Genomic DNA, 27,484 nt, shown 5'->3' on the forward strand with positions numbered 1-27,484 from the left:
CAGAGTAAAACCCGGTGAGGTCATTGCACCGCCCCGCCCGCTGCTGATTGGCTGCGGGGCTTGCGGGTGGCGGTTGGCTGCTCCTCGCACCTCCCCCTCGTGCCGCTACCGCCGCCACTGAGAGGAGCCACTAGCGACGCCAGAGCCGGGAATCGGGGTGAGTCGGGGCCCTGGGTCTAAGATGCTCCTGGTGTGCAGTGAGACTTACAGGAACTGCCCTGTCCGACTTTTTCTCCTCGCCCGGGTTCTTTGGTGCTACAGCACTCTGTCACATGGGAGTTGTAGTCTGCTTTGTACTATCGACTATGGGCCGGAGCCGTAAGAAGACTACCATTCCCAGCAGGAATTGCGACGAGCCGGTCAACAAACGCTCAGGCCACGCCTTCTAAGCCTGCTTATTGGACAGCCTATCCCTAAGCCCTTCCTTCTTGCACTTCATTGGCTACTGTCCCTCACAGAGGCTGGGTTCCGGCCTAGAGTGCAGGGCGACTGGGTACTGTATTCGTCAGTCTGCACTAAGACGGCCTGCAATTGGCCAAGGCTGAAGTCCATCACTTGTTGTGGGGAAGGGCCCTAGGCAGATCAGGCGGTCGTAGGCTCAGGTTGGTGTCGGTCCCAGAGGGAGGCCGGTCTTGGACTTTGGCCCCTCCCCCTGGCGCTGCCGGGTGGGCGGGATTGGCCTTGGCGAATGTCGCTCGTCGTGGAGAGGCGGAGCCGACTGAGCTGCGAATGTCTATTGGTCTAGGACGGCGCCGGTCAGCGGGGTTGTGGCCGGTGATTGGCTGGCTACTCCAGCTGTTGCAGGTCCATTCACCATTTTGTGTGTTGGAGTAAAAAAAAAAAGGGAGAATCGAGAGGGAGAGCCGGAGGGGGGGCGGGGAGGGACCGGACCGGACCGAGCCGGGGCCACGGCCCCCCGCCCCGAAACCCCGCCGAGCCCGAGGTGAGGGGCGGGGCCAGGGCTGACACGGGCAGGGGGGATTTGGGGTGCTGGGGGCCGAGAGGGGACAGGTGGCAGGGACGGGGAGGGGGTACAGAGGAAAAAAGGTGATTTGGATGGTGGGAAAGGGGGATAGAGTGGATGAAGTGGTGGGTAGGAAGAGTGCTAGAAAAGGGGTGACGGAGAGGGGATGGTGGGTAGAGAATGGGTAACAGGAATGGAGGGGTGACAGGACTAGATCAGGGTGACAAGGGAGAGGGAGGGGACAGAGTTGGAGGGGTGACAAGGAGAGGTGATGGAGAGAAAAGGTGACAGGTCCAGAGATGGCTGACCGGAGAGTGACTGGGAGGAAGAGGTGACAAAGATAGATGAGGGTGACAAGGAGAGGGTGACTGAGGAGGGGGGCTAGGGCCTGTGAGGAGAGAGGCAGAGGTAGAGGTGGTGACAGGATGGCAGAGAGAGTGGCAGAGAAGCTAGTGCCAGGAGGGCTGATGGGAGCAGAGGGCATGAGACCCTGAAGAACCAGAGCCTGGGCCTGCCTGGGCTTCAGGAGTTACTGCTCAGATTCTGAAGGAGGTGAGGGCCCACAGGGCCTTGGGTGGGAGTTATCCAAAGTGGGGTGGACAGGAAGAGAGGAGGCCCCAGGGGAAAGAAAAAGGTTTGGCTTCTGGGGTGAAGAGACTGGACCAGGCAGCAAGGTCCAAGGGGGCCAGGAGGTATGGTTGTAGGCCCTGGGTGGGGTATGCAAAGGTTTGTGTTTGGGCAGGACTGGGGCCGCATCTCAGTCCCCAGGACGGTGGCCCAGCGGGTCAGTGGGGAGAAGGTGGTGGCAGCTGCCCAAGTCCTGGGCACCTGAATGCCTGCCCCAGTGTGAGAAGCCCCGGGCCCTACGGACTCTGCCTGTGAGGACCCCAGGTTTGGCCCAGAGAAGGAGCAGGCAGGGTTTGCAGGGTCCACAGGAGGAGCAGGCCCCAAGTAGGAGAACACAAGATCAGGGGTCCTGGGGGAGCTTGAAGACTGAGTCAGGGGTGTCTCTGATTGTGTTTGAGTTATGGTCCTGGACTCCCCCCACCCTCCCAGAGGCCCCCTTTTGGCCTCTCAGGTTCTCTTAGTCACTTCAGAGTAAAGTTTTTTCCCTTTTCTTTTCTCAGGGCAGCTTGAAAGGGGGCGGGCAGTAATGACTGTTCAGGAAGTGGGTGAGGTTGGCCTGCTGGGCTTGCCCTGCTCTCTTTGACCTTCTCCCACTTACCCCACCTGGAGTCGGAGGGCATATTTGGGGGCCCCAGGGGGCCCGGCCAGCTCAGCCACCCTGCCAGAGGCAGCCCAGTGAGGGCGGGGGATGCGTGCAGGCCAGAAGGGGGGCTGGGCTTGCTGGTATCACGCTGGGTGCTGTGGGGGGAGGGGCAGGCTCCCATCCAGTGGGACAGCGAAACCCTGGGGTGTAGCTCTGTGCCCCACTGTGTGATGACGTGTGTGTGCCTCTGTGTGTGTTTCTGTGCGCGTGCGTGTGCTCATGCACGGCCCCGTGGCAGCACTGGGGATAAGCTCTTGCCCCAGACGTGCCCCTGCCTGCTCCCTGCCAGGATCTGGGGAGATGGCTATACCTGGCAGGCCCGGGGTGCAGAGAAGAGTGGGCAGCCGTCCCTCAGGACTTTCAGCTGCCTACTCCTTCCCACAATGTCTGGCCATGCCAGGCTGCTCAGAGGGGTGGGGGTGGGGGTGGAGAGAGGCTCACATCACAGCCCAGTCACCTCCTTTTCTGTGACTGTGTTCCTGTGCATGTGTGTGTATGAGTGTGTGTGCTCTCTGGACAGTGACAGCGCAAGGAAGTGTGCCCTCTGGATCATGTGACAGGCGGCACACTGAAATGGTTAGGAGCACAGACTCGGGAGCCACCAGATTGCCTGGGTTCAGACCCTAGCCCTGCCATTTCCTAGCTGGAAGAATTTGAGCAAGTTGCTTGAGCTCTCTGTGCCTCGGTTTCCTCAAGTAGGGCCATTAGTAGCACCTGCCTTTTAGGACTGTCATGAGGATGAAATGGGTTAATAAAATCAAGTTTGGCCCATGGCTTGGCGCAGAGTGAGTGCTGTACAGGCGTGAACTGTTACTGCTTCTTGTGTCCCCTCGGGCAGTTACAGGGTGTGCACACACCTGCTGTGGCCTCTGTAAAGAGAGCAGATATGTGTAAGTGTCCCCAAGCAGCCAGAGTATATAACTCAGGGGACATGGGTGCCAGTCAGGGGCCCACACGAGTTGAGGACAGCCAGGAAAGAGGCTTTGGGCATCATGGAGTTGAGGCAGTGGCCTCAGCAAGTGGGAAGTCTTGGGGGACACTGGGTCTGGGGACTTCCTGAGTTGCTCCCGATGATCCCTGTCTGCCTTCCCATCTGCAGGTGGACAAAAGATGAAGCCAATGAAGAAGGCATGTGCCGGCCTCCCAGGTTCTGGCAGTGGTGGCAAGTCCCCACCAGCCACCCGGGCCAAGGCCCTGAGACGGCGAGGGGCCGGGGAGGGCGACAAGCCAGAGGAGGAAGACGATGAGGCACAGCAGCAGCAGCAGCCTCCGGGGCCAGAAGAGGCTGAGGAGGGTGAGGAGGAGGAGTCTGAGCGGGGCCCTGGGGCTGAGGGGCTGCTCCCGGAGCTGCATCCTGACGACGCGGCAGCCCCAGGCCCAGCCGAGGACCCCAAGGTAGAGGGGGAGGCAAGCCGCTGGGAGCCCTCGCTCAGCCGTAAGACGGCCACGTTCAAGTCTCGAGCGCCCAAGAAGAAGTATGTGGAGGAGCATGGAGCTGGCAGCGGTAGCATTGGGGCGGCCGGGGCCCCTGAAGAGCGGGCACGGACCCCTGAGGAGGCCGGCACCCTGGGTGTACCTCCACGGCCACCCACCTCCACCCGTTCCTCTTCCACCGACACGGCCAGCGAGCACTCAGCTGATCTGGAGGATGAGCCAGCCGAAGCCTGTGGGCCAGGTCCCTGGCCCCCAAGTGGAACCAGTGGTGGATATGACCTGCGGCAGCTGAGGTCCCAGCGGGTGCTGGCTCGGCGTGGAGATGGCCTCTTCCTGCCAGCCGTGGTGCGCCAGGTGCGCCGAAGCCAGGACCTAGGGGTACAGTTCCCTGGGGACCGGGCCCTGACGTTCTACGAGGGGGCACCTGGCGGCGGTGTAGATGTGGTCTTGGATGCCACGCCGCCGCCGGGCGCCCTGGCGGTGGGCACGGCCGTGTGTACCTGTGTGGAGCCTGGTGTGGCTGCCTACCGTGAAGGTGTGGTGGTGGAAGTGGCCACCAAGCCAGCTTCCTACAAGGTCCGCCTCAGCCCTGGCCCCAACTCCCAGCCGGGCCCACCAGCCACCCTGCCACAGCCCCCACAGCTGCCACACCGTGAGCCCGAGGAGGCCGTGTGGGTGGCCCGCTCCAGCCTCCGCCTGCTGCGGCCCCCCTGGGAACCCGAGGCCCTGCCGAGGAAGCCCCCCGCGGGCCCCGAGGAGGAGCAGGCTGAGCCAGGGGGTACCCTGCCACCCTGTCCTGCTGCCCTGGACCCCAAGCAGCCTGAGGATGCTGAGGTCTCTAAGATCAGCTTCGGTGGCAACCTGGGGGCTTGTGAGGAGGGCGAGGAGAAGCACCCGCCAGCCCTGGGCACCCCGGCCCTGCTCCCACTGCCCCCGCCCCAGCTCCTGTCACCGCCACCCAAGTCACCGGCTTTTGCAGGCCCAGGCCGCCCTGGGGAGCAGCCCTCGCCCTGCCAGGAGGGAAGCCAGGGCGGCAGCCGTAGCAGCAGCGTGGCCTCTCTGGAGAAGGGGGCTGCGCCAGCTGCCCGGGCCCGCACACCGTTGACAGCTGCCCAGCAGAAGTACAAGAAGGGCGACGTGGTCTGCACACCCAATGGAATCCGCAAGAAATTCAATGGCAAGCAGTGGCGGCGGCTGTGCTCTCGAGACGGCTGCATGAAGGAGTCGCAGCGGCGGGGCTACTGCTCGCGCCACCTGTCCATGCGAACCAAGGAGATGGAGGGCCTGGCGGACAGTGGCCCAGGTGGGGCTGGGCGGCCGGCAGGCGTGGCAGCACGCGAGGGCAGCACCGAGTTTGACTGGGGTGACGAAACATCGCGGGACAGTGAGGCCAGCAGTGTGGCGGCCCGTGGGGACTCACGCCCACGCCTGGTGGCTCCTGCTGACCTGTCACGCTTTGAGTTCGATGAGTGTGAGGCGGCTGTGATGCTTGTGTCCTTGGGCAGCTCCCGCTCGGGCACACCCTCCTTCTCTCCAGTCTCTACACAGTCGCCCTTCTCACCTGCCCCATCACCCTCCCCTTCACCGCTCTTTGGCTTCCGCCCCGCCAACTTCAGCCCCATCAACGCCTCACCGGTCATCCAACGCACTGCTGTTCGCAGCCGCCACCTAAGTGCCAGCACCCCGAAGGCAGGAGTGCTGACGCCACCAGACCTGGGCCCCCACCCACCACCACCTGCCCCCAGAGAGCGCCATTCTTCTGGCATCCTACCCACCTTCCAGACCAACCTGACCTTCACCGTGCCCATCAGCCCTGGGCGGAGGAAGACAGAGCTGCTGCCCCACCCGGGGGCATTGGGGGCTCCTGGCGCAGGGGGCGGAGGAGCCACCCCAGACTTCCCCAAGAGCGACAACTTAGACTCTGGTGTGGACTCGGTGTCTCACACACCTACACCCTCCACACCGGCTGGCTTCCGGGCTGTGTCACCCGCCGTGCCCTTTTCCCGCTCCCGCCAGCCCTCGCCATTGCTGCTGTTGCCCCCACCTGCCGGCCTGACCTCAGATCCTGGGCCTTCTGTGCGCAGGGTTCCTGCCGTGCAGCGGGACTCACCCGTCATCGTTCGCAACCCCGACGTGCCGCTGCCCTCCAAATTTCCAGGGGAGGTGGGCACTGCTGGTGAGGCTCGGGCAGCGGGACCTGGGCGGGGTTGCCGAGAGACCCCAGTGCCCCCTGGGGTGGCCAGTGGGAAGCCTGGCCTGCCCCCGCCTCTGCCAGCCCCCGTGCCCATCACCGTGCCTCCAGCCGCGCCGACTGCTGTGGCCCAGCCGATGCCCACCTTTGGCCTGGCTTCTTCACCCTTCCAGCCGGTGGCCTTCCACCCCTCACCTGCTGCCCTATTGCCCGTCCTGGTGCCCAGCAGCTACACCAGCCATCCTGCCCCCAAAAAGGAAGTCATCATGGGCCGGCCTGGGACAGGTAAGAGATGTGGATGGGCGGGCTGGGTAAGGGCTCATTTTGAACAGGGCCACTTGCAAACTGGCTCTCGGGAGAGGTGAGCTCCCCACCTGGAGAGGGGTTTAAGGGGAGATTAGCCTCCTCTCTGCATAGATGTTTCAGTGGGAATTAACGTGGGCAAGGGACTGGACTTTGAAGGCTAGTGCAGTGTTTCCAGAGGCCTCCTGCTGGGAATGCATCCTCAGGGGTCTATCAGTCAGCAAACCTTTCCTGAGTCTTTGAAGCCAGGCCTCCACAATCCTGATGGGGTAAGAGAGTAACAGAGGTGATAATTGTGATGACAGCTCCCATGTCTGGAGGACTGGACTGGTGGGGGCATCATCATGTTAAGTATTGTGTGTGAGTTATCTCACCGAGCCCTCCCATCCACCTTGTAATGTACTGGGGCCTGTTTTAAGCCCTTTTGAAATATTAGCTCCTTTAGTCTTCATAACCCTAACAGGTGGGTGCTATGATTATGCTCCTTTAGAGGAAACTGAGGCCAGGTCACTAACTTGCCCTGGGTCACATGGCTAGCAAATCCTGGAACCAGCCTTCACAGCCAGGCAGGCTACTTCATCCCTGCTCGGCTATAGTGCTGGGTTACAGATGGGAAGACGGAGGCTCCAACAGGGCCTTCTGCCTCGGGGGGGCAGGATCGGGACGGGAGCCCTCCTCTTCACGCCTGTGCCCAGTAAATATCACTGGTGCGGCCAGTGCCATGGAGGGGAGCTGGGGGTGTGCTGGGCAGGCCTCCAGGTGTGAAATCTAGTCTGGCTGCCCTCAGGAAAGGGCGTGTAAGCCAAGAGTTGAAGGATGAGTTGGAACCAGCAACCATGGGGTGGAAGAGCCTCCTAGGAGGCCGAAGGGAAGACTCCAAGGCCAGAGGAGCACAGCTCAGAAAAGCCAGGGTGGCCAGAGGGCTGAGGCCAGAGGCAGGGAGAGTGACACTTCTGAGATTGTGCCAGAGAGCCAGAGGCCAGGCCAGGTTGGCTCTTGTCAGAGCAACTGTCAGGGAGGGTGACCAGTCACCAGCCCCTTCCCTAGCCTCTTCTTACTTATTTATTAATCCGCTGTTGACAATCTGTGCCATTGTGCCTGGCCTTGTGCTGGTTGGTGCTGAGGACATAGCCCTGCCCTCACAGGGTTCACAGTCCCTGGAATAGACAGATCTGTCCTCAGACAGTGAGCATCCAGAGTGGTTAAAGCTGAGGTGGGGGAAGGCTAGGAGGCTATGGGAAGTCAGGGAGGGCTTCTTGGAGAAAGGGCCAGGGTCTCTAAAGTGAGATATGCAGGGTGTTCTAAGTGAGCCTGGCAAGGGGGACCTTCAGGCAAAGGGAAGAGTTTGGGCAAAGGCCTTGAGGCCAAAGTGAGTATTTGAGGGAAGTAGAATCTGCGAAGTCAAGGGCTTTAGAGGATAGGTGAGTGTGGGGATGTGCAGCTATATTCATCAGCAAGGGTCAGATCATTGAGGGCTCTTAGGAGACTTGTGAACTTTATCCCGAGGGCACTAGGGAGCCATGGAAGGTTTTGAGCCGATCTGACGGTGGCTGACCATGGACGATGAATTCCAGTGCCTGAGACCAGAGGCAGGGGGACCAGGGAGGAAGGAGGTCGGGGTGGGGATCTGGGTGGGAGCTGGGACGGCAGCAAAGGCTGTTGCAGGAAGGAACCCAGGCCCTGACCTCATGGAGCTCCAGTCCAGACCCAGAGCACAGGGACACAGGGGCTATGCTTGCCCCTCATGCTCATATACTGAGGTTATGAGTTGTGTATTTTTGCCCTGCCCCAGCATCTTTTATATTTGTTACTGTCGTTGACAGGAGCAAGATTCCACAGAAGTGAGCACAGCAGGGATTTCTGTCCTTAGCCACATGAAGAGAGTGAAGCAGAAGGACTCTAACTATCCCCCTCACCCCCCCCCCAAAATGCTTACGGCCCCCAACATTGCCTTCATAGCATTGGGTCATGTGACCCTGACTGCTGCAAGGGGAGGGGTGGCACTGATGGTGGTAACCCGAGGGCAGGCCCGGCAGGATTACTTGCCGCCATTTTTCCAGATGAGGAAAAGTGGCAGGAGAGTCCTAATTAAGGTCATCCAGTCAGGGAGGGTCAGGAATGGGCCTTGAACCAGGTCTCCCAATCTCCAGATCAGAGCACTCTTAACTGTCAGAAGTTACAGAAGTCCTAATTTCTCAAGCACCACCCGTGCATGTGCGTGGTACACTGCTAAGTGCCGGCTGAGCATTTACTCACTGAATCCTCACAACACCCCCAGGAGGTCAGCACCATTATTATTTCTAGTGTTCAGAGGAGGAAAGAGCACCCCAAGAGGTTAAGTGACTTTCCCAAGGTCACCCAGCTAGGAAGAGGAAGAACCAGGATTTGAACCCAGGCTGTGCAGCTCCAGAACCCAGGCTCTTAAGTAGTCTCGGTAACAATGATAACGATAATAGTAACCACTCCTTATTAAGCATTTACCATGTGCCCAGCCCTAGGCGTTGGGCCATCTCGCCAAATCCACCTGATGCTATGCAGAAAGGATTATCAGCCCTGCGTTGGGGGTGGGGTGGGGTGGGGGGGCTGGGGCGGTGGTGGCGGGAAACCGAGGTTCAGGGAAGGGAGGCTGCAGGCCATCTGGTCGTCAGAACTTGTCCAGTGCCTGTCCTGGCGGTTCTGAGCAGCGCCTCTCTGACAACACCCATGCTGAGGTATCCAGGCTGCCCTCAGGTTCCCAGCCAGCAAATTCTTTTGTTCTTTTCCCAGAGGCCTCCCCAAACCCTTGGTAGGCAGGCACCTGGGGCCTTTTCCCTCTGAGGCCTAGGTAAGGGCAGACTGTGCCCGGTGGCATAGTGAGGCCGTGGTCCTGTCCCTTTCTGCCCGCTCATGCCAAGGCCTGACCCTCACTCAGGGCAGCAGGTGTGAGGGGGCGGCCTGGGACAGCTTGCCTGCTCCTGCCCCCCGCCAGGCATTTGCTTCCGCTGGGGGACGTGCCGGGGCAGGCGGCCGGCATTCTCCACATTCTGTGCGTGGCCAGGCCAGCCAGCTGCCATTGCCACCTCCCTCTGACTCTTCCCGCCTGCTCCCCAGGAGAGGAAGCCGCCCCAGGGCCTGCAGCCCCAGCCCAGGAGGCCAGATGTCTCAGCCCCATTCCTGGCAAGGCCTTCTTTCTAGCTCCCAGCTTCTGCCTGGCTTCGCTGTACTGACAGGCAGTGCCCCCTCTCTAGGCCTCTGTCTGCCTGTTCTGCCTCTCTTTGAGCCACTGTATGTCTGTCTGTCTCTGCCTTGGGTTCCTACATCTGTCTGTGTAGCTCTCTATTTCTGGGCCTGAGTCTCTCTCACTGGACTTCTGTCTCTCTGTCTGTCTCTCTATATCTTTCTTGGTTTGTCCCTCCCTTAGACATCAGTCCTTGTGTGAGCTTTCGTCCCACCTTCTGTTTTGGCCCCCTGTTTTGGGATCCTGTGTCTCTGGGCTTCCCCTGGCCCTCCTCCCACTCTTTAGACAGACTTGCTGCCCCCATCATAGCCCCTCACCACTACTCTGTGCACATCGGGTGCTCCCTCCCTTTAAGTGAGTGGACAGGTGCCAAGTACTAGGTCCCTTACTCCGTTCTTGGGGAGTGTTGGGAGGTTGTACAGGCCTGGGAGCCCCCTCCTGCCCACCACTGTCTCTGAAACGTGTTGAGAGGTGTCAGGAGCCTCCTGCAGACCTATCTACATTCGAGCACCTGTTCCCAAGTCAGGCAGGAAGGCGGGGGCTGCATGGGCCAAGCTAGGAGATCCGGCTGTGGGGGAACAACAGGAAAGCAGCTCCTGTGCCCACCCACCTGCTAGAGGGCATGACCCAGACCACCCTTGCCACCCCCTCAATGCCTTGCAGGAGACACATTTGGTGCCAGCTCCATTTAATGGAGTCCCAACATACTATACCCCAGTGAACGGGACCTCAGAGACCAGGCAGTACCCACCAACTATGCTTGGCCTGGTGGGGAAAATGAGGCCCAAAGAGGAGTCTAGGTTCTCCTGACTCCCCAAATCCAGATTCTGCCCACCAGAATTTCCATTTTGTCTCAAACAGTGAACTCCATCTCTCCGATCAGAAGCCTCTCCTCCCCTCCACCAGGCCCAAGCTGAGCAGCCCTGGGGGAAATGGGTGGGGAAGGCAGACATGGATGCAGGCTCAGGCAAAGAGCAGAGGGAGGTACAGAGTCTGGGGAAGCCAGAGGATAGTGACAACTTTGTGGCTCAATGCAGAGTGATGAGGGAGGTACAGGTAGGCTTCTCACTGGAAATGACCTTTGAGCTGAAGCATGAGGAATGAGTGGATTTCAGGAGAGTGAAAGAAAGGGAAGGGTGTTCCTGGCCAAGGCAGCCATAGGAGCAAAGGCCAGGAGGGGTGAAAGTGCATGACCTCTCAGTGGCTGGTTGAAGCTGGAGCTGACACTAGAGCCTAGGATTGGCAGAAAGGTGCCAAGGAGCACGCATCTAGCCAGGCTAGGTTTGAATGGCAGTCCGTGAAGAGCCAAGAGTTTAGAGTAGGAGAGGGAAAAGGTTAAGATCTGGGTGTCAGAGATTCCTGGAGACTGCCCTGGAGAGGAAGGAGGCCTATACTGGGAAGACTGGATGACTTTAGGGGAGAGAAGGGAAGGGGCGTTTTTTGAGGTAGTTGGAGTCAATCTCTAGCGACTTCGTGGAAGAGACCCCAGCACCAGGCGCTGTGAGGGGTCAGGCTGCCTCCTGGTGGCTGCGGGCGGCAAGTGGCGGGGGTAGCCGGCGCGCGCATGCGCAGCGCGCGCGGGAAGGGGGTGCGGCCCGGAGCCCCCGGCGCCCGGGCATTAATGGCTCCATTAGTGGCCGGGAGGGAGGCGCATTAGCGGCGGCGACGGCGTCTGGCTCCCATTACCACCGGCGGCAGCGGCTGCACCGCAGGCGGCTGGATCCTAGCCCGCCGCGCCGCCTCCTCCGCCCGCACCCCGTCCCCTGTTCCCGCTCCCCACGGGGGCCTGGGCTAGGGAACCCCTGTCTCCCCATTTCCGCAGAAAAGCTGATTGTGAAGCCAGGCAGACCTGGGTTCAGATCCCAACCGTGCCACCTCCTGACTGCAAGATCCTACTCTCCTCTGATCCTTTTTCTTGCGAAGTAGCCGGGGAAACAGGGTGTACCGGGGGCTTTGCAGATCCGGACAGGTACCCCGTGAGGGCCGCGCCCAGCCCCCGCCGGCACCCAGGGGCGCGGGAACCCGCGCCCTAGGGGTAGGCCCCGGGCGTGGGGCCTCGGTCTTTCCCATTGGCCGCCTCCGCGCCTGCTGACGCTGATTGGCCGAGACCCCCCCGCTTCCCCGTCGTTGCGCCATTAACCCCTAAGGGGCCGCGCCCTAGGGCTGGGTGGCGCCCCCCCCCCCCCCCCCACGCAGACAGCTCGGGTGCCAGCTGGCCCGCGCCCCGCCGCGGCCCGCGTGGGTGTCAGGCCGGCCGGGCGCCCGCCCGCCCTCCCAGCACAAAGCGGCTTTGTGGGGCCCGCCGGGGGCTGGCTGGGGGCCAGGCGGCGAGTGGAAAATCTCGTGAGCGCGGGGAGGGGAGGAGAAGGCAGGGCGGCGCCCCCTCCTCCGCCCGGGTTGGGGCGCCTCCCCCAGTCCGCGCCGACCAGCCCTCCCAAGTCCTGGTGCCTGTACACTCCCCCACCCTCCGCCCCTTTCCACCCCCAAATCCATATTCCCCCTCCGTCCTATGCTGTCCATCTCCCAATCCCTGGGGACCCTCCCCCACACCTCTCGCCTGCCTCTTTTCCTCCTAGTCCCCCTGCCTACCCCAGCCCCACTCACACTGACTCACCCCGGCGCTATTTTTAGGCCCCCATCCCTCCCGAGCCGCACCAGCCCAATCCTGGGCTCGTTCCCCAGGCAACCCTGGCCGTCGCCGACGCCGCACGGGGTGGGTGGGTGGGTGGGTGTGTATGTGGAGAGCGGGTGAGGGGAGCTGGGGACACCGGGGTGGTGAGCCGAGGCGGGGACCCAGGCCTGGAGAGCAGGGTGGGGAGCCACGGGCGACAGGGGCGTGGTGCCTCTTGGGCTCAATAAATGGGCCGGTGAGTTCAGAGTGTGTCTGCCTGTCCCTCAGTCTGTCAGCATCCCTGGCTGTACGCCCCAGGCCTCTGGGCAGGCCTCAGCCTGTGCCACCCTGGGTGGCAGTTGGTGTCTCTGTCTGGGCTCCCTGTCCCCAGGCTGGGGGTGGGGTAGTGCTGCGGGGCTGTTTGGGGCTAGACCTTTTGTGGAATTGGTAATGGGGTGGTGCAGGGGATGGCTGCACCATAGTTCTGCCTGAGTACCTGCCTTGAGCGAAGGGTGGTGTTGCATCCCCACTCACGTGGGGCTGGGGCCCTGGTTTGGGAAACCCCCTCAGTCTTTTCCAATTAGGGAGGCCCCAGTTAGGGTTGGGGATGGCTGGAGAGATGGAGCTGTCTGGGGTTGGGACCTGCTCTCTCTTCTCCACCCCTAATCACCCCCACCCAGGGTTCCTCCACTCTGAACAATGGAAGCTAAGTATAGGGCTGGCCCAGTGCCCAGGGCAGGGGGGCCCTTCCCGCCCGGATTCCGGCCCCTCCCTGCCAGGCTGGGCCCCCACTTGGCTGTACCCTACCCTGTAAGGGGCCTCTTCCCATCCCTCCTATGTGGGCACTGTGTCTTCTACCAGATGTGCAACCCTCCCAGATGTGTGGGGCCCTCTTTCCCTGCTGTGCCAGGACCTCGCTCTTTTTCTCACCCTACAGAAGTGGGGGAGCTGGGGGCAGTGTTTCTCTGAGCTGTGTCCCAGGCTGCAGTGCAGTAGGGAAGGGGTTAACTTGCCAGTAGGTGACTCACCGGTGGGGAGAGGAGGGGGCAGCGGTGGGGAGATAGCGGGACACATTGATTTCAGCCTTGATTTCTGCCTCACATTGCAGTCCCTGGGGCAGTGAGGTAATGGAGGGTCTGAGTCTGGGGCTGCATAGGGAGGAGGGGGCAGTCACCTAATAGTCCCTCCAGTGGCCCCCTCCAGGCTCACAGCCAAGTGTCTGGCCCTGCAGTCTCTGGAGGTCAGAGGGCTATGGACCTTCCCTTCCCCTCTGGGCTCCAATTACCAGTTTTGCCCCTTTTCCATTTCTTCAGCTCTGTCAGTGGATGGGATAGGCTGGGAAAAGGATTTTGTTTGTGCCTGTCCCTGACTCCACCTGTGTAGGGGCCCACTTTTTGTCCATCTGAGCCTGTGCAACCTTTACCTGCCCAGGTGTGACCCCAGGCCTCTGCCTCTACTGGATGTGACCCCAGGGCCATCGTGGGTGACACAAGACCTCTGCCTTTCTCCCCGGTGGGCCCCAGACCCTTGCCTGTGTCTCTATGTGTGCTCTCTGACCTTTTCATAGTTCACCAGTTGTGTAGTTCTCTTTGTATCACTGTGCTACTATATTCCCCGACCTCTGGGAATGTCTGCCTGGGTCCACCCCCAGGTTGAATTTTCAGTAAAGAGCAGGTGATTTGGAGCTCTGGGCTGTTATGTTCTGGAGGCATGATCTTGCACAATTTATTCAGTTTCTCTGAACCTCATTTTCTCATCTGAACAATGGGCATAATAAAGTGTACCTCCCTAGTGGCTGTGAAGATTCAGTGAACAGTATAATACATGCTGGGTCCCAACACACTGCAGCCCCAGTGTTAGTTTCCTTTCTTCCTCCTGGCCCTTTTCTGGAAGGGGTGGCTCCCAGCCTAGAGTGGTAGGGCCAGCCCACAGTAATGCTCATGGCACCCTGCCTTACACTGTCAGTTAGAGGGTCCCAGGTGGCTGCTAAGTGTCAGGCAGTGTAGCTGAATGATGATGAATGACCATGGCACTCTGGATACCTGATGGGACAGGGTACTGAGGTAGTGCTCGCTGGGGTAAGTTTATATAATGTGTGGGGTCAGTACAGTGGCATCTGTGAGAGGTAGCCTGCATCGGGATCGGAGGTGCCAGGAAGGCCACATGAGAGGGTGTGAAGATGGAAGAGTGTGTGCGGTTGTGTGGGAGGGATGTGGGGTGTGTGTGTGATGGACAAGCAGTGGTTGTGATGAGGTGTGTGAGATGATACTGCTTATTTGATATGTTGTTTGTATGATGATTCATGTGGGCTGGCAATGAGAATATGCGTTGGTGAAGCATGTATGACAAGGCGTGTATGCAATGGGTGATGTGGAGGATGGGTGAGAACGAGTGTGTATGATGATGGATGGGGAGTGATTGGCCGGGAGTGTGGGAGGTACATGTGAACAGGTGTTCGAGGTGTGCGACTTCGTGTGTGGCAGTGTGAGTATAAGACCACGGTACATGTGACTGTGGAGTGTGTATGAGATAATGGGTGTGGCAGGAAAAGTCTTTCTATGAGAGGGGTGTGTGTGTGTGTGTGTGTGTGTGTGTGTGTGTGTGTGGTGGGGGTGAGAGTCGGCTGGTGTGAGTTGGCGAGGGCTCGAGGTGGCTTGAGTAGCCCTACCGCGCAGTTCATCTGCCCTGCGGCGCCGTGCGCGCCCCGGCGGGCCAAGCCGCGCGTGAGCATGTTCTTCGCGTGGACTGGACACACGTAGCACCACACACAACCCCGGGGCCTCCGCAGCGCGGTGCCCCGAACCGCCCCCCTGGCTCGCTGCCTTTACTGCAGTGCGCCCTCCCTGCCACCCTCCTCCCGCGGTCCCGCCCCGGGCCGGCTTGAGGCCAACCGGAGCCCGCCCCGCCCTTCCCTTATTTGCATATGACTGACGTTCCCCCGGGGCGGCCAATGGGGGCGGGCGCGGCGGGGCCTGACCCGCGCGCGGCGGCGGCAGCCAATGGGCTCACGCGCGGGGGGCCGGGCTTGCGCGGAAGGCCGCGGGGGAAGCGGGGAAGGGGCGGGGGGAGGTGCGGCGGGGGGAGGGGAGCGCGTAGTAGTGGCGGGGCGGGGAGGCGGCGGTGCCTCTGCGCGGGGCTCGCTCGGAGCGCACGGACGCACGCACGCTGGTCCGTCTGCCCGCCCGGAGCCGAAGGTCGACCCGGCGCTGAGCCGCGGGCCCGGAGCCCGGAAAGGCGGGGCGGCGGCACCGGCAGCCGGGGCGCGCGGGGCCAGAGCCGTTACCCGCCGGAGCTGCGAGGGAGGGAGGGAGCGAGCCAGCGAGCGAAGGGAGGGGGCCGCCCCCGCGCACGCGCGCCGCGCCCCGCCCCGCCTGCCCCGCCCGCCGGGCACCGCGCGGGAGGAGGGAGAGGGAGGGGGCGGCGCCGATGGCCCCTGTGCCGCGCGCCCCGTGACGGCCCCCGCGCGCGCCGGGGGGCGGGGCGGGGCCGGCGCGCTCTGACCTCCCCCGCCCCCCCGGGCGGCGGGAGGCAGGCGACGCTGTGCGCAGGCGCGCCCGGCGGAGACCCCCGCGTGGGGCGGCCGGAGGGGGGCGGCGGGGGGGGGGCATGCGGCGACGGCCTCCGGCTCCCCCCGGGCCCGAGCGGCGACGGCCGAGGAGCCGGCGGCGGGCGGAGTGGCGGCGGCCGCTGAGGAGGCGCGAGCCCCGGCCGGGCCCCCCCGCGCCGGACCATGTACTCAGCCCACAGGCCCCTGGTGCCCGCGTCCGGCGCGGCCTCCCGTGGCCTCGGCATGTTCGGTCAGTAGCGCCTGGACCCTGGGACTGCCGGGGTCAAGGTGTCGGGGTGCTAAGTGCGGAGTAACGGGGATAGGGGTATAGTATGAGAGTGATAGACGCAGAGTACAGGGGTGACGGGAAAGTTACAGAGCTTGGCTGGGCCAAGCGTTTAGTGACGGCAGGTGGGAGTGTAGCGGGAGTGATGGGAGTGAGGAGAGGGGAGTAGCTGGGCACAGCTGTGGGTGTTTGGATGATGGGGTGGAACAGGTCCGTTGTCACTGGAGGTGAAGAGTGCAGAGTAACTGGCTTGGGAGCGTGTATTAGAATAGGGGCGGCATGAGACCTGCTGGCCCTAGGTATGGAAGAGAGGGGGAAGGGACTGTGATCGAGTAGTGGGGCTAAGAACAGGGCTTGAGAAGTGAGTGAAGCACTGTTTGCTTAGAACTGAGTGATGGGCTGGAGTGTTTGTGGCATGCTTTGCGGAGACAGAGAGAGTCAGGAACCTGGAGGGCAGTGCACTGAGGAGGGGCAGGACCAAAGGACTATTCCCCCATTGTCTGCTGGTCCCTTTCTTCCCCACCCAGCAGAGGAGGAGGCCTGATGAGAAAGATCCTGGTGAAGAGGGGCATAGATAGGTCCAGGTCCTTGGGGTTGGAGGACCGAGTAGGCTTTTGGGTCCCCAGTGCCCCAGGGATGAAGGATGGGGTCCTCAGAGCGTCTTGAGACCTCCTCCGGTGTTGGCTTCCTTATCCCTCTTCTGTTGACATGGTGTCTACTTTGTCTTTTGTCAGCCCCTTGCACAATCCGTTCTCGAGGCCAGTGGCTCTCTTAGTCCAGGCTTTTGAAGGCATAGAGGGGTCACCCCAGGTCAGATTGATCTGGATCAGGGGGAGGCCTGGAATGATGGAGACCAAGGCTAGGGCGTTTCCCTTCTCTCTTCATCGGCTTCCCTCACAGGGGCCTCTGCTGGTTCCACTTCCCCCAGGGAGCCAGCAGGGAGAGGGAAGCCCACTTCTAGCCCAGGCCTGCCCCAGGAGTCCCGCCAGGGATGGGTCCCGGCCCTGTGCTTACCCTCTTACTACCCAGGTCCTGGGGCAGAAGGTTGAAACCCTAGGACTGGCCTCCTGGGAGGGAAGTGCCTTCCTGTGCATATTCTCAAGAAAACACCTGGCATTTTTGCTTTCTTTGGGCACAGACCTGTAACAGTTCTCTTGTCTGCCCCATTGTCTGTGCCTTTTCTCCCAAGGAGTTTACCACACCCTCCCCTCTTTTTGGGCAAGGGGGGCTAGATGCTACATTCAAGATAAGCTGAGAGGCTTAGAGGGAAGGGGTGCTGGGAGGCCTCTTTGAGGGCAGTAGATTTTGTTATGGGGTGGGGGAGATGCCGGAGCCACCTGTGTCTAGCCCCGGAAAGGCAGGTTGGCTCCCTGGGGTCTGTACTAGGGGGAGGGAGGCCAGGAGAAAGACCTGACACCCCGCTCTGTGGGTATCAGAGAAGAGAAAGGGAAAACAAGCCACGGTCTTCTCAAGAAAGAGAAAGGGAGCGCGAGGCCAAGATGAGGGGCCCCGTCAGATGCCAGCATGGGTGCTGGGAACGGAGCATGGCTGGGGAGGGTTCCTAGCCCTGCTGAGGTTTTGGGGCCTTGGGAGTATGAGATGGCAGTCAAACATGGCCTGGTTTGTGACAGGAGCCAGTCATTCCTCTGGCCTGGTCCCTGGTGGCAGGGCTGGTGGAGGTAGGGGAGGGAGTGGGGTGTGAGGCCTATTTCCCTTCCTAGCTTCTGTTTTCTTTTTTATAAACCTAGAAACCCTTCAGGGAGGAGTTTTTCTCCAGTGATGTCGCACGCAGGAGCCCACGAGGCTCTGGGATAGAGGAAGGGGGTGTAAAGGAGGAGTGGAGCCACCTCATCCAGGGTGGAAAAGAGCTTGAGTTGGGGGTCAAGGCCCGGGTCTCCTGCTGCACAGCTTAGCTGGCTTCTTCCCACAGTGTGGACAAACGTGGAACCTCGCTCTGTTGCTGTGTTCCCCTGGCACTCCTTAGTCCCCTTCCTGGCCCCCAGCCAGCCCGACCCCTCTGTGCAACCAAGTGAGGCCCAGCAACCTGCCAGCCACCCAGTGGCCTCCAACCAGAGCAAAGGTGAGGAATGGGGGGCCACAAATGGGGTGGCATGGGGTTAGGGTCCAGATGGCCTGGGAGCCCTCTGATCTGCCTGTCTGCCCTTAGAACCTGCCGAGTCGGCGGCTGTTGCTCACGAGCAGCCACCAGGTGGGACAGGGAATGCTGATCCTGGGCGGCCACCTGGAGCCACGTGCCCTGAGAGCCCAGGGCCTGGACCCCCCCACACTTTGGGGGTGGTGGAACCTGGAAAGGGTCCCCCGCCCACCACTGAGGAGGAGGCCCCTGGCCCTCCAGGAGAGCCCCGGCTGGACAGTGAGACGGAGAGCGATCATGATGATGCGTGAGTGCCATGAGGCTTGGGGCTAATGGGTGGAGTGGCTGGAGATGTGGCCCTCACTGTCCCTGCCGCTCCCACCACAGCTTCCTCTCCATCATGTCTCCTGAGATCCAGTTGCCCCTGCCACCCGGGAAACGCCGGACCCAGTCTCTCAGTGCCCTGCCAAAGGAACGAGACTCCTCTTCGGAGAAGGATGGACGCAGCCCCAACAAGGTGCCTCCTCTCTACCTGTCCCCAGCTCACCCTGTGGCTGCCCGAGCCTGTCTCCTGGTTTTAACCATCCCACTTGGGCCTGTATCTGCTGCAGCGGGAGAAGGACCATATTCGGCGGCCCATGAATGCCTTCATGATCTTCAGCAAGCGGCACCGGGCCCTGGTCCACCAGCGTCACCCCAACCAGGACAACCGGACCGTCAGCAAGATCCTGGGCGAGTGGTGGTACGCCCTGGGGCCCAAGGAGAAGCAGAAGTACCATGACCTGGCCTTCCAGGTAACGCTTTTTCCGCCTGGCTCCTACCAGCTTCCTCTGGTGGGGTGGGTGAGTGAAGGGTCTCTCCGCTCTCTCCTGCCAGGTGAAAGAGGCCCACTTTAAGGCTCACCCGGACTGGAAGTGGTGCAACAAGGACAGGAAGAAGTCCAGCTCAGAGGCCAAGCCCACAAGCCTGGGGCTGGCAGGAGGGCACAAAGAGACTCGAGAGCGGAGCATGTCAGAGACGGGGACTGCCGCTGCCCCTGGAGGTCAGTCAGCCCCTTGGCTCTCTTGCCCTGTCACCTCCCTCCCTGAGAGGTGCGAACTACCCTCTTTTTTGCTCAACCCCTGGCCCATAAGCCTTTCTCTGCCCTGTCGTTTTGTTTGAGGACCCTTATCCATAAAGAAACTGGCAGTTGTTTTATGTGAAGGAGCCAGGGAGGTCCAGAGAGATAAAGTCTCCAAACAGTAATCTCATTATCAGTTCGTGAGCACGTAGTGCATGTCAAGGAGAGTGTGATTTCTAATTTTGAAAGCTGTGCCCTGTTTTGTAGATGAGGAAACTGAGCTCAGGGAGGCAAAATCACTTGCTGGAAATTACAGGAAACTAGTAGACGGTGGAGCCAGAATCTCAGCTCCCGCTTGGCTGGTTCCCAGAACCAAAGTTGGAAGCCCCTCATTGGCTACTTCTCCCAACTGAGCGTGTCTGGTGTGCATGTTGCCGTTCTGAGGCACTTTTTTGGTGTGATTCTGTGAGCACTGGCCTGCAGCTCTCTGAGGATGAGGCTCTCCTTTCTCTCTGAGATGAGGGGTCGGAGGCTCGGAGCGGCCATTGGTTATTAGCTAGGCAGCACGACATTGCTTGTTTTCAGTCTCGTACTCAAAGAAGGCCTGCCTCCCAGGGAGCAATGGGCTTGCTCCTTGCAATCCCAGAGGGCAAAATCCATTGGGAAATGCCGGGTTGGTGGGTGGTATCTGTTTTCTGCCAGGTGGCCCGGGGTTTCCAAACTCCTCTTGTCCATTATTTAGAAATACTTGTGAATGGCTTGGCCAGTCTGAGGGCTGGTAAAAGGCTTCTGGACTCTGCAGTACTCTTCTCTTTCTACTCTGCAGTGTCCTCGGAGCTCCTGTCCGTTGCAGCCCAGACACTCTTGAGCTCGGATACCAAGGCTCCAGGGAGTGGCTCGTGTGGGGCTGAGCGTCTGCACACAGTGGGGGGACCTGGCTCGGCCCGGCCCCGAGCCTTCTCCCACAGTGGGGTCCACAGCCTGGATGGTGGGGAAGTAGATAGCCAGGCGCTACAGGAACTGACTCAGGTGTGATGGGTGGGGGAGACAGGCAGGGAGGGTTGCCCAAGGTGATGCCCCCCTCTTAACTCTCCCGGTACCTACCCTGCAGATGGTGTCTGGCCCTGCATCCTATTCTGGTACAAAGCCTTCCACCCAATATGGGACTCCAGGCCCCTTCTCGGCCTCCGGTGAGGGAGGTGCCCTGGCGGCCAGTGGGCGACCCCCGCTGCTGCCCACCCGGGCTTCTCGTTCCCAGCGTGCCGCCAGCGAGGACATGACCAGTGATGAGGAACGCATGGTCATCTGTGAGGAGGAGGGAGATGATGATGTCATTGGTGAGCAGTGGCAGGGCCCAGAGTCCTGCCCAGAGAACAGCAGGCTGAGGTTTGAGGGGTGGGCAGAGATTTGATCTAGGCCTCAGGCTCCCTCTTTTCTTTGTTTATGATTGGAGGCATATTCAGTTCAGGCTCTACTGAGTAAACCCAGCCCTGCCCTCGGGGAGCTCCTGGCCAGGCAGGAAACTGGGAAGACAGGGGCATGGATGGCCAGGCCATCGGGCACAGGGTTAGGTGGTGTTATTTGCATGTTCTTAGGCTTCCCCATTGGGCAGGTGGGCACACCTTAGGCTGAGGAACAGCATTCATGGACAACACTCACTGCCGATTTGGGGCAAAGCCTGGGCTCCATGCTGTCCCTCCTGGGTAGTCCTGCACCCAGCCTTCATGCCAGTGCTGTTCTCTCTGCTCCCTCAGCTGACGATGGCTTCGGCACCACTGACATTGACCTCAAGTGCAAGGAGCGAGTGACCGACAGCGAGAGCGGAGACAGTTCTGGGGAGGACCCAGAGGGCAGCAAGGTGAGAGCTTGTAACTTGGTGTTGTCTCGTAGCACTCACTCTTCCTAGGAAGAGGAAATATCTGTTCGTGTGCATTGACACAGGGAGATTGAGGCCCACAGAGGGCAAGAAGCTACTTGCCGCGTGGTGAATAGGGTCACGGCCTGGATGAATTGAGGCCTTCAGCTGGCCTTGCTACTGGGCGAGACAGGGATGGGCAGGGTGTGAGTATCCGGGCTTCCTTGATGTGGTTGTGTCTCCTCCTTCCACCCAGGGCTTTGGCCGGAAGGTGTTCTCGCCTGTGATTCGTTCTTCCTTTACCCACTGCCGCCCATCGCTGGACCCTGAGCCCCCAGGGCCCCCGGATCCACCTGCAGCCTTTGGCAAAGGCTATGGGCCCACCCCATCCTCCTCCTCGTCCTCACCTGCCTCCTCCTCAGCCTCAGCTGCCACCTCCTTCCCACTGGGCTCAGGGACCTTCAAGGCCCAGGAGTCAGGTCAGGGCAGCACAGCAGGCCCACTGCGGCCCCCACTCCCTGGGGCAGGGGGCCCAGTAACACCTTCCAAGGCCACCCGGTTCCTCTCAACGGATCCTGCCACCTTCCGGCGCAAGAGACCTGAAAGTGTGGGGGGCCTGGAGCCACCAGGCCCCTCGGTCATTGCAGCACCTCCTGGGGGGGGAGGAAGTGTCCTGCAGACACTGGTCCTGCCCCCAAATAAGGAGGAACGGGAAGGCAGTGGAGGCCGCATGCCCTCAGCCCCAGCCCCATCACTGGCCTATGGGGCCCCAGCAGCCCCCCTGTCCCGCCCAGCTGCCACCATGGTCACCAACGTGGTGCGGCCTGTTAGTAGCACTCCTGTGCCCATCGCCTCTAAGCCCTTTCCCACCTCTGGCCGGGCTGAGGCATCTCCAAGTGACACAGCAGGTGCCAGGACTGAGCCAGTCTCTGGGTCCCGAGCACCTGGGAGCTCCCCTCTGGGTGTAAGCTTAGTGTATTCGGACAAGAAGTCGGCAGCAGCCACCTCGCCAGCCCCGCATCTGGTGGCTGGGCCCCTACTGGGCACTGTGGGGAAGGCTCCTGCCACAGTCACCAACCTGCTCGTGGGCACACCTGGTTATGGGGCCCCGGCGCCCCCTGCTGTTCAGTTCATAGCCCAGGGGGCCCCCGGCAGTGGGGCCGCTACAGGCTCAGGAGCAGGTGCTGGGAGTGGTCCCAATGGGCCAGTGCCCCTGGGCATCCTGCAGCCAGGTGCCTTGGGCAAAGCTGGGGGAATCACCCAGGTGCAGTACATCCTGCCCACGCTGCCCCAGCAGCTTCAGGTGGCTCCTGCCCCGGCACCAGCCCCTGGGACTAAGGCAGCAGCTCCTGGCGGCCCCGCACCCACCACCAGCATCCGTTTCACCCTCCCGCCGGGCACCTCAACCAACGGCAAAGTTCTGGCTGCCACCGCACCCACTCCTGGCATCCCCATCCTGCAGTCAGTACCCTCCGCCCCACCCCCCAAAGGTGAGGCCTGGGCTGAGCAGCGGAGGAGAGGGGCTTCGGGCCTGTTTGGCTCTCCTGTAACAACTTCTCTCTCTTGCAGCCCAGTCAGTCTCTCCTGTGCAGGCCCCGCCCCCGGGTGGCTCCGCCCAGCTGCTACCCGGGAAGGTACTGGTGCCCCTGGCGGCCCCTAGCATGTCCGTGCGGGGTGGCGGGGCTGGCCAGCCACTGCCCCTGGTGAGCCCGCCTTTCTCAGTACCTGTGCAGAATGGTGCCCAGCCACCCAGCAAGGTAAGGGCATCCTGGCTCCACCTGTTCTTCATTCCTCCCCTCCTGGGTGTAGGTGTCTGTGCCACAGTTTCTGTGTGTGCCTCTGTTTCAGTCACTTTTCCTTTTCTCCCTTTTTGTCTGTGTCTGGAAGTTTGTCTTTAGGACTTTTTCTTCAGTATATACGTACATCTTGATTTTGCCCTTGGCGTCTGCATCTTTTTCTTTTTTTGTGTCGTGTACTGCTTGATGTCTTCTTTTCCTTTGTTCTTTTCTGTCTGGATTCCAAATTTTGCGTTCCCTGTTTTTGCTGAGATCCACCTTCCTAGGTCTTGGTCCTCCCCTGCCCCATTCTGGGTCCCCACCTCACCTCAGCCTGTGGGTGCCCTTGCCCACAGATCATCCAGCTGACTCCAGTGCCCGTGAGCACACCCAGCGGCCTGGTGCCGCCCCTCAGCCCAGCCACGCTCTCTGGACCCACCTCGCAGCCTCAGAAGGTCCTGCTGCCCTCCTCTACCAGGTAATGGCAGCTGAGCCCTCACCTGGAGGCCAGCCCAGAGATGGGGCCAGCTTACCTCACTCCCCCCTTCCTCTCCTTGCGGCAGAATCACCTACGTGCAGTCGGCGGGTGGGCACGCGTTGCCCCTGGGCACCAGCCCTACGTCCAGCCAGGCTGGAACAGTCACCTCGTATGGGCCCACGAGCTCGGTAGCCCTAGGCTTCACCTCACTGGGGCCCAGCGGACCCGCCTTCGTGCAGCCCCTGCTTTCAGGTGAGGGGCAGCCTGGCAGGAAGAGCTGGGGACCCAGGGTGGTGCCGAGGTGGCCCAGGCCCTAACTGGGGCCTCCGCCTCTCCTCTTTGTCTCTGCAGGCCAAGCCCCGCTGCTGGCTCCCGGCCAGGTGGGCGTGTCACCTGTGCCCAGCCCCCAGCTGCCGCCCACCTGCACAGCCCCCGGAGGTCCTGTCATCACGGCGTTTTACCCTGGCAGCCCTGCACCCACCTCCTCAGCACCCCTGGCCCAGCCATCCCAGGCGCCCCCGGGCCTGGTCTACACTGTGGCTACTAGCACCACCCCACCTGCGGCCACCATCCTGCCCAAGGGCCCACCGGCCCCTGCCACTGCCACCCCAGCCCCTACTAGTCCTTTTCCTAATGCCACAGGTGGGTGTCAGGCCAACCCAGGGTGGGGTGATTTGGAGGACCCAGAAGGTGGGCTCCAGACAGGCCTGGCTCAGCAAATGCTCTTCTTTCCACCAGCAGGCTCCATGACCTACAGCTTAGTGGCCCCTAAGGCCCAGCGGCCTACCCCCAAGGCCCCCCAGAAAGTGAAGGCGGCCATCGCCAGCATTCCTGTGGGTTCCTTTGAGGCAGGTGCCCCTGGGCGGTCAGGCCCTGCATCCCGGCAGCCTTTGGAGCCTGGCCCAGCCCGTGAGCCCCCTGTCCCTGAGTCTGAGCTTGAGGGTCAGCCCACAACGCCAGCCCCTCCACCGCCCCCAGAGACCTGGGCTCCCACAGCCCGGAGCAGCCCCCCACCACCCCCGCCTGCTGAGGAGCGGACAGGCACCAAGGGCCCGGAGACCATGGTAAGTGTGAAGCAGGCCAGGCAGATCATGCTGCCACACAGCTCGGCGTCTCAGTCCATTGTTTGCTTTTCTGCTCCATCCTTCTTACCTGCACACCTGCCTGAGCTCTGTCCTTGTTTGCAGGGGTTGGGGATGTTGGGGGAGGGGAGCTCTTCTGTCCCTTTTGCTTGTCTGTATGGCTGGGTCTTCTCCAGAGCTGTACATCTTGGGTGGTTGGCATCCAGCTCTCTGTTCGAGGTTTTGCCCCAGTGAGTCTGAATCCAGTGTCCTCCGTCTCCCTGCCGTCCCTACCCCAGGCCAGCAAATTCCCCAGCTCATCTTCAGACTGGCGAGTCCCTGGGCTAGGCCTGGAGAGCCGTGGGGAGCCTCCCACCCCTCCCAGCCCGGCCCCAGCTCCGGCCCCAGCCCCCAGTAGCAGCAGCAGCAGCAGCGAGGGCAGCAGTGGGAGGGCAGCTGGGGACACCCCCGAGCGCAAGGAGGCGGCTGGTACCGGCAAGAAGGTGAAGGTGCGGCCCCCGCCCCTGAAGAAGACCTTTGACTCTGTGGACAAGTGAGCATGGGCTGGGCTCCGTGGCAGAGCGTGTAGGGCGGGAGGGAGAGGGAGGCAGCTGCCGTCTCAGGCAGGGGAGGTGACCCCGCCGGCTCTCCAGCAGGGTCCTGTCAGAGGTGGACTTCGAAGAGCGCTTTGCTGAGCTGCCTGAGTTCCGGCCTGAGGAGGTGCTGCCTTCGCCTACCCTGCAGTCTCTGGCCACCTCCCCCCGGGCCATCCTGGGCTCCTACCGCAAGAAGAGGAAGAACTCCACTGGTAGGCGAGTGTGGGGCACCTGGGTTAAGTGGGGGGCAGACCAGGGCTGCCTCCGCTGAGCCTGCTTCTGTTGGACAGACCTGGACTCGGCCCCCGAGGACCCCACCTCGCCCAAGCGCAAGATGAGGAGACGCTCCAGTTGCAGCTCAGAGCCCAACACCCCTAAGAGTGCCAAGTGCGAGGGGGACATCTTCACCTTTGACCGTACAGGTGCCGGCACCGAGGCAGGCGGAGCTGTGGGGGACCTAGGACCTTTAAGAAGGGCGGGGTCTTGGCAATGGAGTTACAGATGCACGGTGGTGATGGGGAAGGACAGCCGGTCACGGATGGGAGGGTGGGTTTTAGGGTCCGGTAGGGTCCAGAGGCAGGTGCCTTCTCTGAACTCTGCTGTTACAGAATTCAGTGAGGGCTGAGCAGACATCCAGACGGTGGCGGGGGTAGGGAGCAGGCTGCTGCCGTAGCCTTGACTGTCCTCCCTGTGCTGCTCCCAGGTACGGAAGCCGAGGATGTGCTCGGGGAGCTGGAATACGAGAAGGTGCCATACTCCTCACTGCGGCGCACCCTGGACCAGCGCCGGGCCCTGGTCATGCAGCTCTTCCAGGACCATGGCTTCTTCCCATCGGGTGAGTGTGTCTTGGAGTCTTGGGGGGGCCCCTAAAGAGGACCTGCCTGCTCATCTCACCCTGCCCTCCCCGCCCCCCATCGTCCTTCTGTCCCCAGCCCAGGCCACGGCAGCCTTCCAGGCACGCTACGCAGACATCTTCCCCTCCAAGGTCTGTCTGCAGTTGAAGATCCGAGAGGTGCGCCAGAAGATCATGCAGGCGGCCACTCCCACGGAGCAGCCCCCTGGAGCTGAGGCCCCCCTCCCCGGACCACCCCCCACTGGCACTGCTGCTGCCCCTGTCCCCACTCCCAGCCCCGCTGGGGGCCCCGACCCCACCTCACCTGGCTCGGACTCTGGCACAGCTTCGGCTGCCCCGCCACTGCCTCCACCCCCAGAGCCAGGTCCTGGACAGCCTGGCTGGGAGGGCCCTCCCCAGCCCTCCCCCCCACCCCCTGGCCCCTCCACAGCTGCCACAGGCAGGTGAGGGGCCCAAGAAGATCCCAGGACCCACAGTACCCCCCTCAGGACATGGACAGTATGTAGGTGGCAGGAATGGGGGGGCAGGATGGTTACCTCCTCCCCAATAAAGCCATTTCGTCCTTTCTAGTTTGGGGCGGAATGAGGCCTGCTCCTCTTGTCTATCCCCCGTCCCCCCACAGCTTTCTCCCTGTGACGGGGGGCAGCTGAGGGGAAGCAGGGGCACAGTCTGCCTCCACGGAGCCCCTGTATATAACCTGGAGTGTGTTACCTTCAGACCTTTTCACTTGTACTTTATGCAAAATGGCTCATGTGAGGGCTACAAGCTGGAGGGTAGCACGGGCCTTGGGCCACAGGGAGAGGTGCCTGTGGAGTAGGGGGAGTTCATGCACCCCTTTTTTCCCCAGAGGGGCTGGACTCAGGTTAGTTTGGGGTGGGGGCTCCTGCACTTTGCCACAGGCATGGGGAGGGTTCTCTCCCCACCCCCTCTGCCCTCCCAACTTGGGTTGTACTTTCTAAGAAGGTGATTCCCCCTACCCTTGTCCCTATCCCCAGAACAAAACATGTTGATCATGTGCAATATTTCTTACTGTGCCGAGAAGCCGAAATTAAAGCTGTTTAACACACTTGTGTGGCTGCCCACTCTAAAGGGAGAAGGGGGGGGTGGGGTGGGTTGTACTATCCCCAAACGGTCAAGGAGCTTGTACACTTCTCCCAGTGCAGTCCCTCCCCACATCAGAGGGACCCTGTGGGCCGAGAACCCTGACTCACTGTGGACTGAACAGCCTGTCTTCAGCCCTGGCACTTGGAAGTCCCTGTCCCTACTATGCCTCTCACAGTCGTCCCAACATCTGGGGGCTCAGGAAGGCCTGAGAGGTCTGAGCCTAGGTGGTACTGGGCTGGGTTTGCCCAGTAACCCAGATACAGTGCTGTTCTCGGTGACCCCTGCTGCCCCCACATGGCCTGAGCCAGCACTGCACCCAGGCCAAAAGGAGCCTCCTGGGTTACACCCCTCACAGTGTGTGGACAGTGCTCCTCTGGGGAGACAGATTCCCTGTGGAGGCACGACTGCTTGTGATGGGGAGGGTCAGGAAGCTTCCGTAGGAAATGGCATCTAAGGTACAACCAGAGCACCAGAAGCTTCAGCCAGGGGAAAATCTTCGGCAAAACGGGGAAGGCAGCTTTGGAAGGGCTTTGGCTGCTTGCTAGGTCAGTATGTTCCCAGAATTCTTATTTGACTTTGATCTTGCAGGGTAGTGTGTGCAAACTGGTTTCACCTAGTGTGTTACTGATTGATGGTGCCTGCCTGGAGTGTTACTGAGAGTAAAAATCTGCTAGACCCTGCAAGAACCTGAGTGCCTTGATGGATTGGTGATGGCTGCTTCAGGCAGAAACAGCATCCTTCGGAGCTGCAGGGTCGCAGAGATCATAGTTAAGGTTGAGATACC

General features: G+C 61.4%; 1 protein-coding gene across 8 annotated transcripts; it reads left to right on the forward strand.

Annotated features, from left to right (window-relative positions):
* The first annotated feature begins 37 nt into the window (after window positions 1–37).
* Window positions 38–26,662, forward strand: CIC (capicua transcriptional repressor). 8 transcript variants are annotated; one of them, XM_058709225.1, is made up of 21 exons: window positions 38–157; window positions 3,334–6,144; window positions 17,754–17,903; window positions 17,991–18,225; window positions 18,306–18,435; window positions 18,530–18,712; window positions 18,795–18,960; window positions 19,805–20,007; window positions 20,090–20,315; window positions 20,733–20,836; window positions 21,090–22,323; window positions 22,403–22,590; window positions 22,965–23,086; window positions 23,172–23,338; window positions 23,438–23,728; window positions 23,825–24,150; window positions 24,447–24,700; window positions 24,801–24,955; window positions 25,034–25,165; window positions 25,447–25,578; window positions 25,676–26,662. In XM_058709225.1, the coding sequence occupies exons 2-21, from the start codon at window positions 3,345–3,347 to the stop codon at window positions 26,041–26,043; spliced, it is 7,566 nt and encodes a 2,521-aa protein (XP_058565208.1). In that variant the 5' UTR covers window positions 38–157; window positions 3,334–3,344; the 3' UTR covers window positions 26,044–26,662. The 8 variants fall into 8 exon arrangements, with proteins under 8 accessions (XP_058565208.1, XP_058565207.1, XP_058565211.1 ...); XM_058709224.1 differs by lacking the exon at window positions 38–157 and adding an exon at window positions 800–943; XM_058709228.1 differs by lacking the exon at window positions 38–157 and adding an exon at window positions 800–943 and having other exon boundaries at window positions 24,804–24,955.
* Window positions 26,663–27,484: the final 822 nt, after the last annotated feature.

Source organism: Neofelis nebulosa, chromosome 17 (assembly GCF_028018385.1).
Source record: "Neofelis nebulosa isolate mNeoNeb1 chromosome 17, mNeoNeb1.pri, whole genome shotgun sequence".
NCBI lineage: Eukaryota > Metazoa > Chordata > Mammalia > Carnivora > Felidae > Neofelis > Neofelis nebulosa.

What these genes read in the sequence shown, in the direction of transcription:
- CIC (XM_058709225.1), top strand. Translation starts at nt 3,345, where the DNA reads ATGAAGCCAATGAAGAAGGCATGTGCCGGCCTCCCAGGTTCTGGCAGT. An exon ending in GGCCTCCAACCAGAGCAAAG is followed by an intron (nt 17,904 to 17,990) that starts GTGAGGAATGGG and finishes GTCTGCCCTTAG; the next exon opens with AACCTGCCGAGTCGGCGGCT. An exon ending in GGGAGATGATGATGTCATTG is followed by an intron (nt 20,316 to 20,732) that starts GTGAGCAGTGGC and finishes CTGCTCCCTCAG; the next exon opens with CTGACGATGGCTTCGGCACC.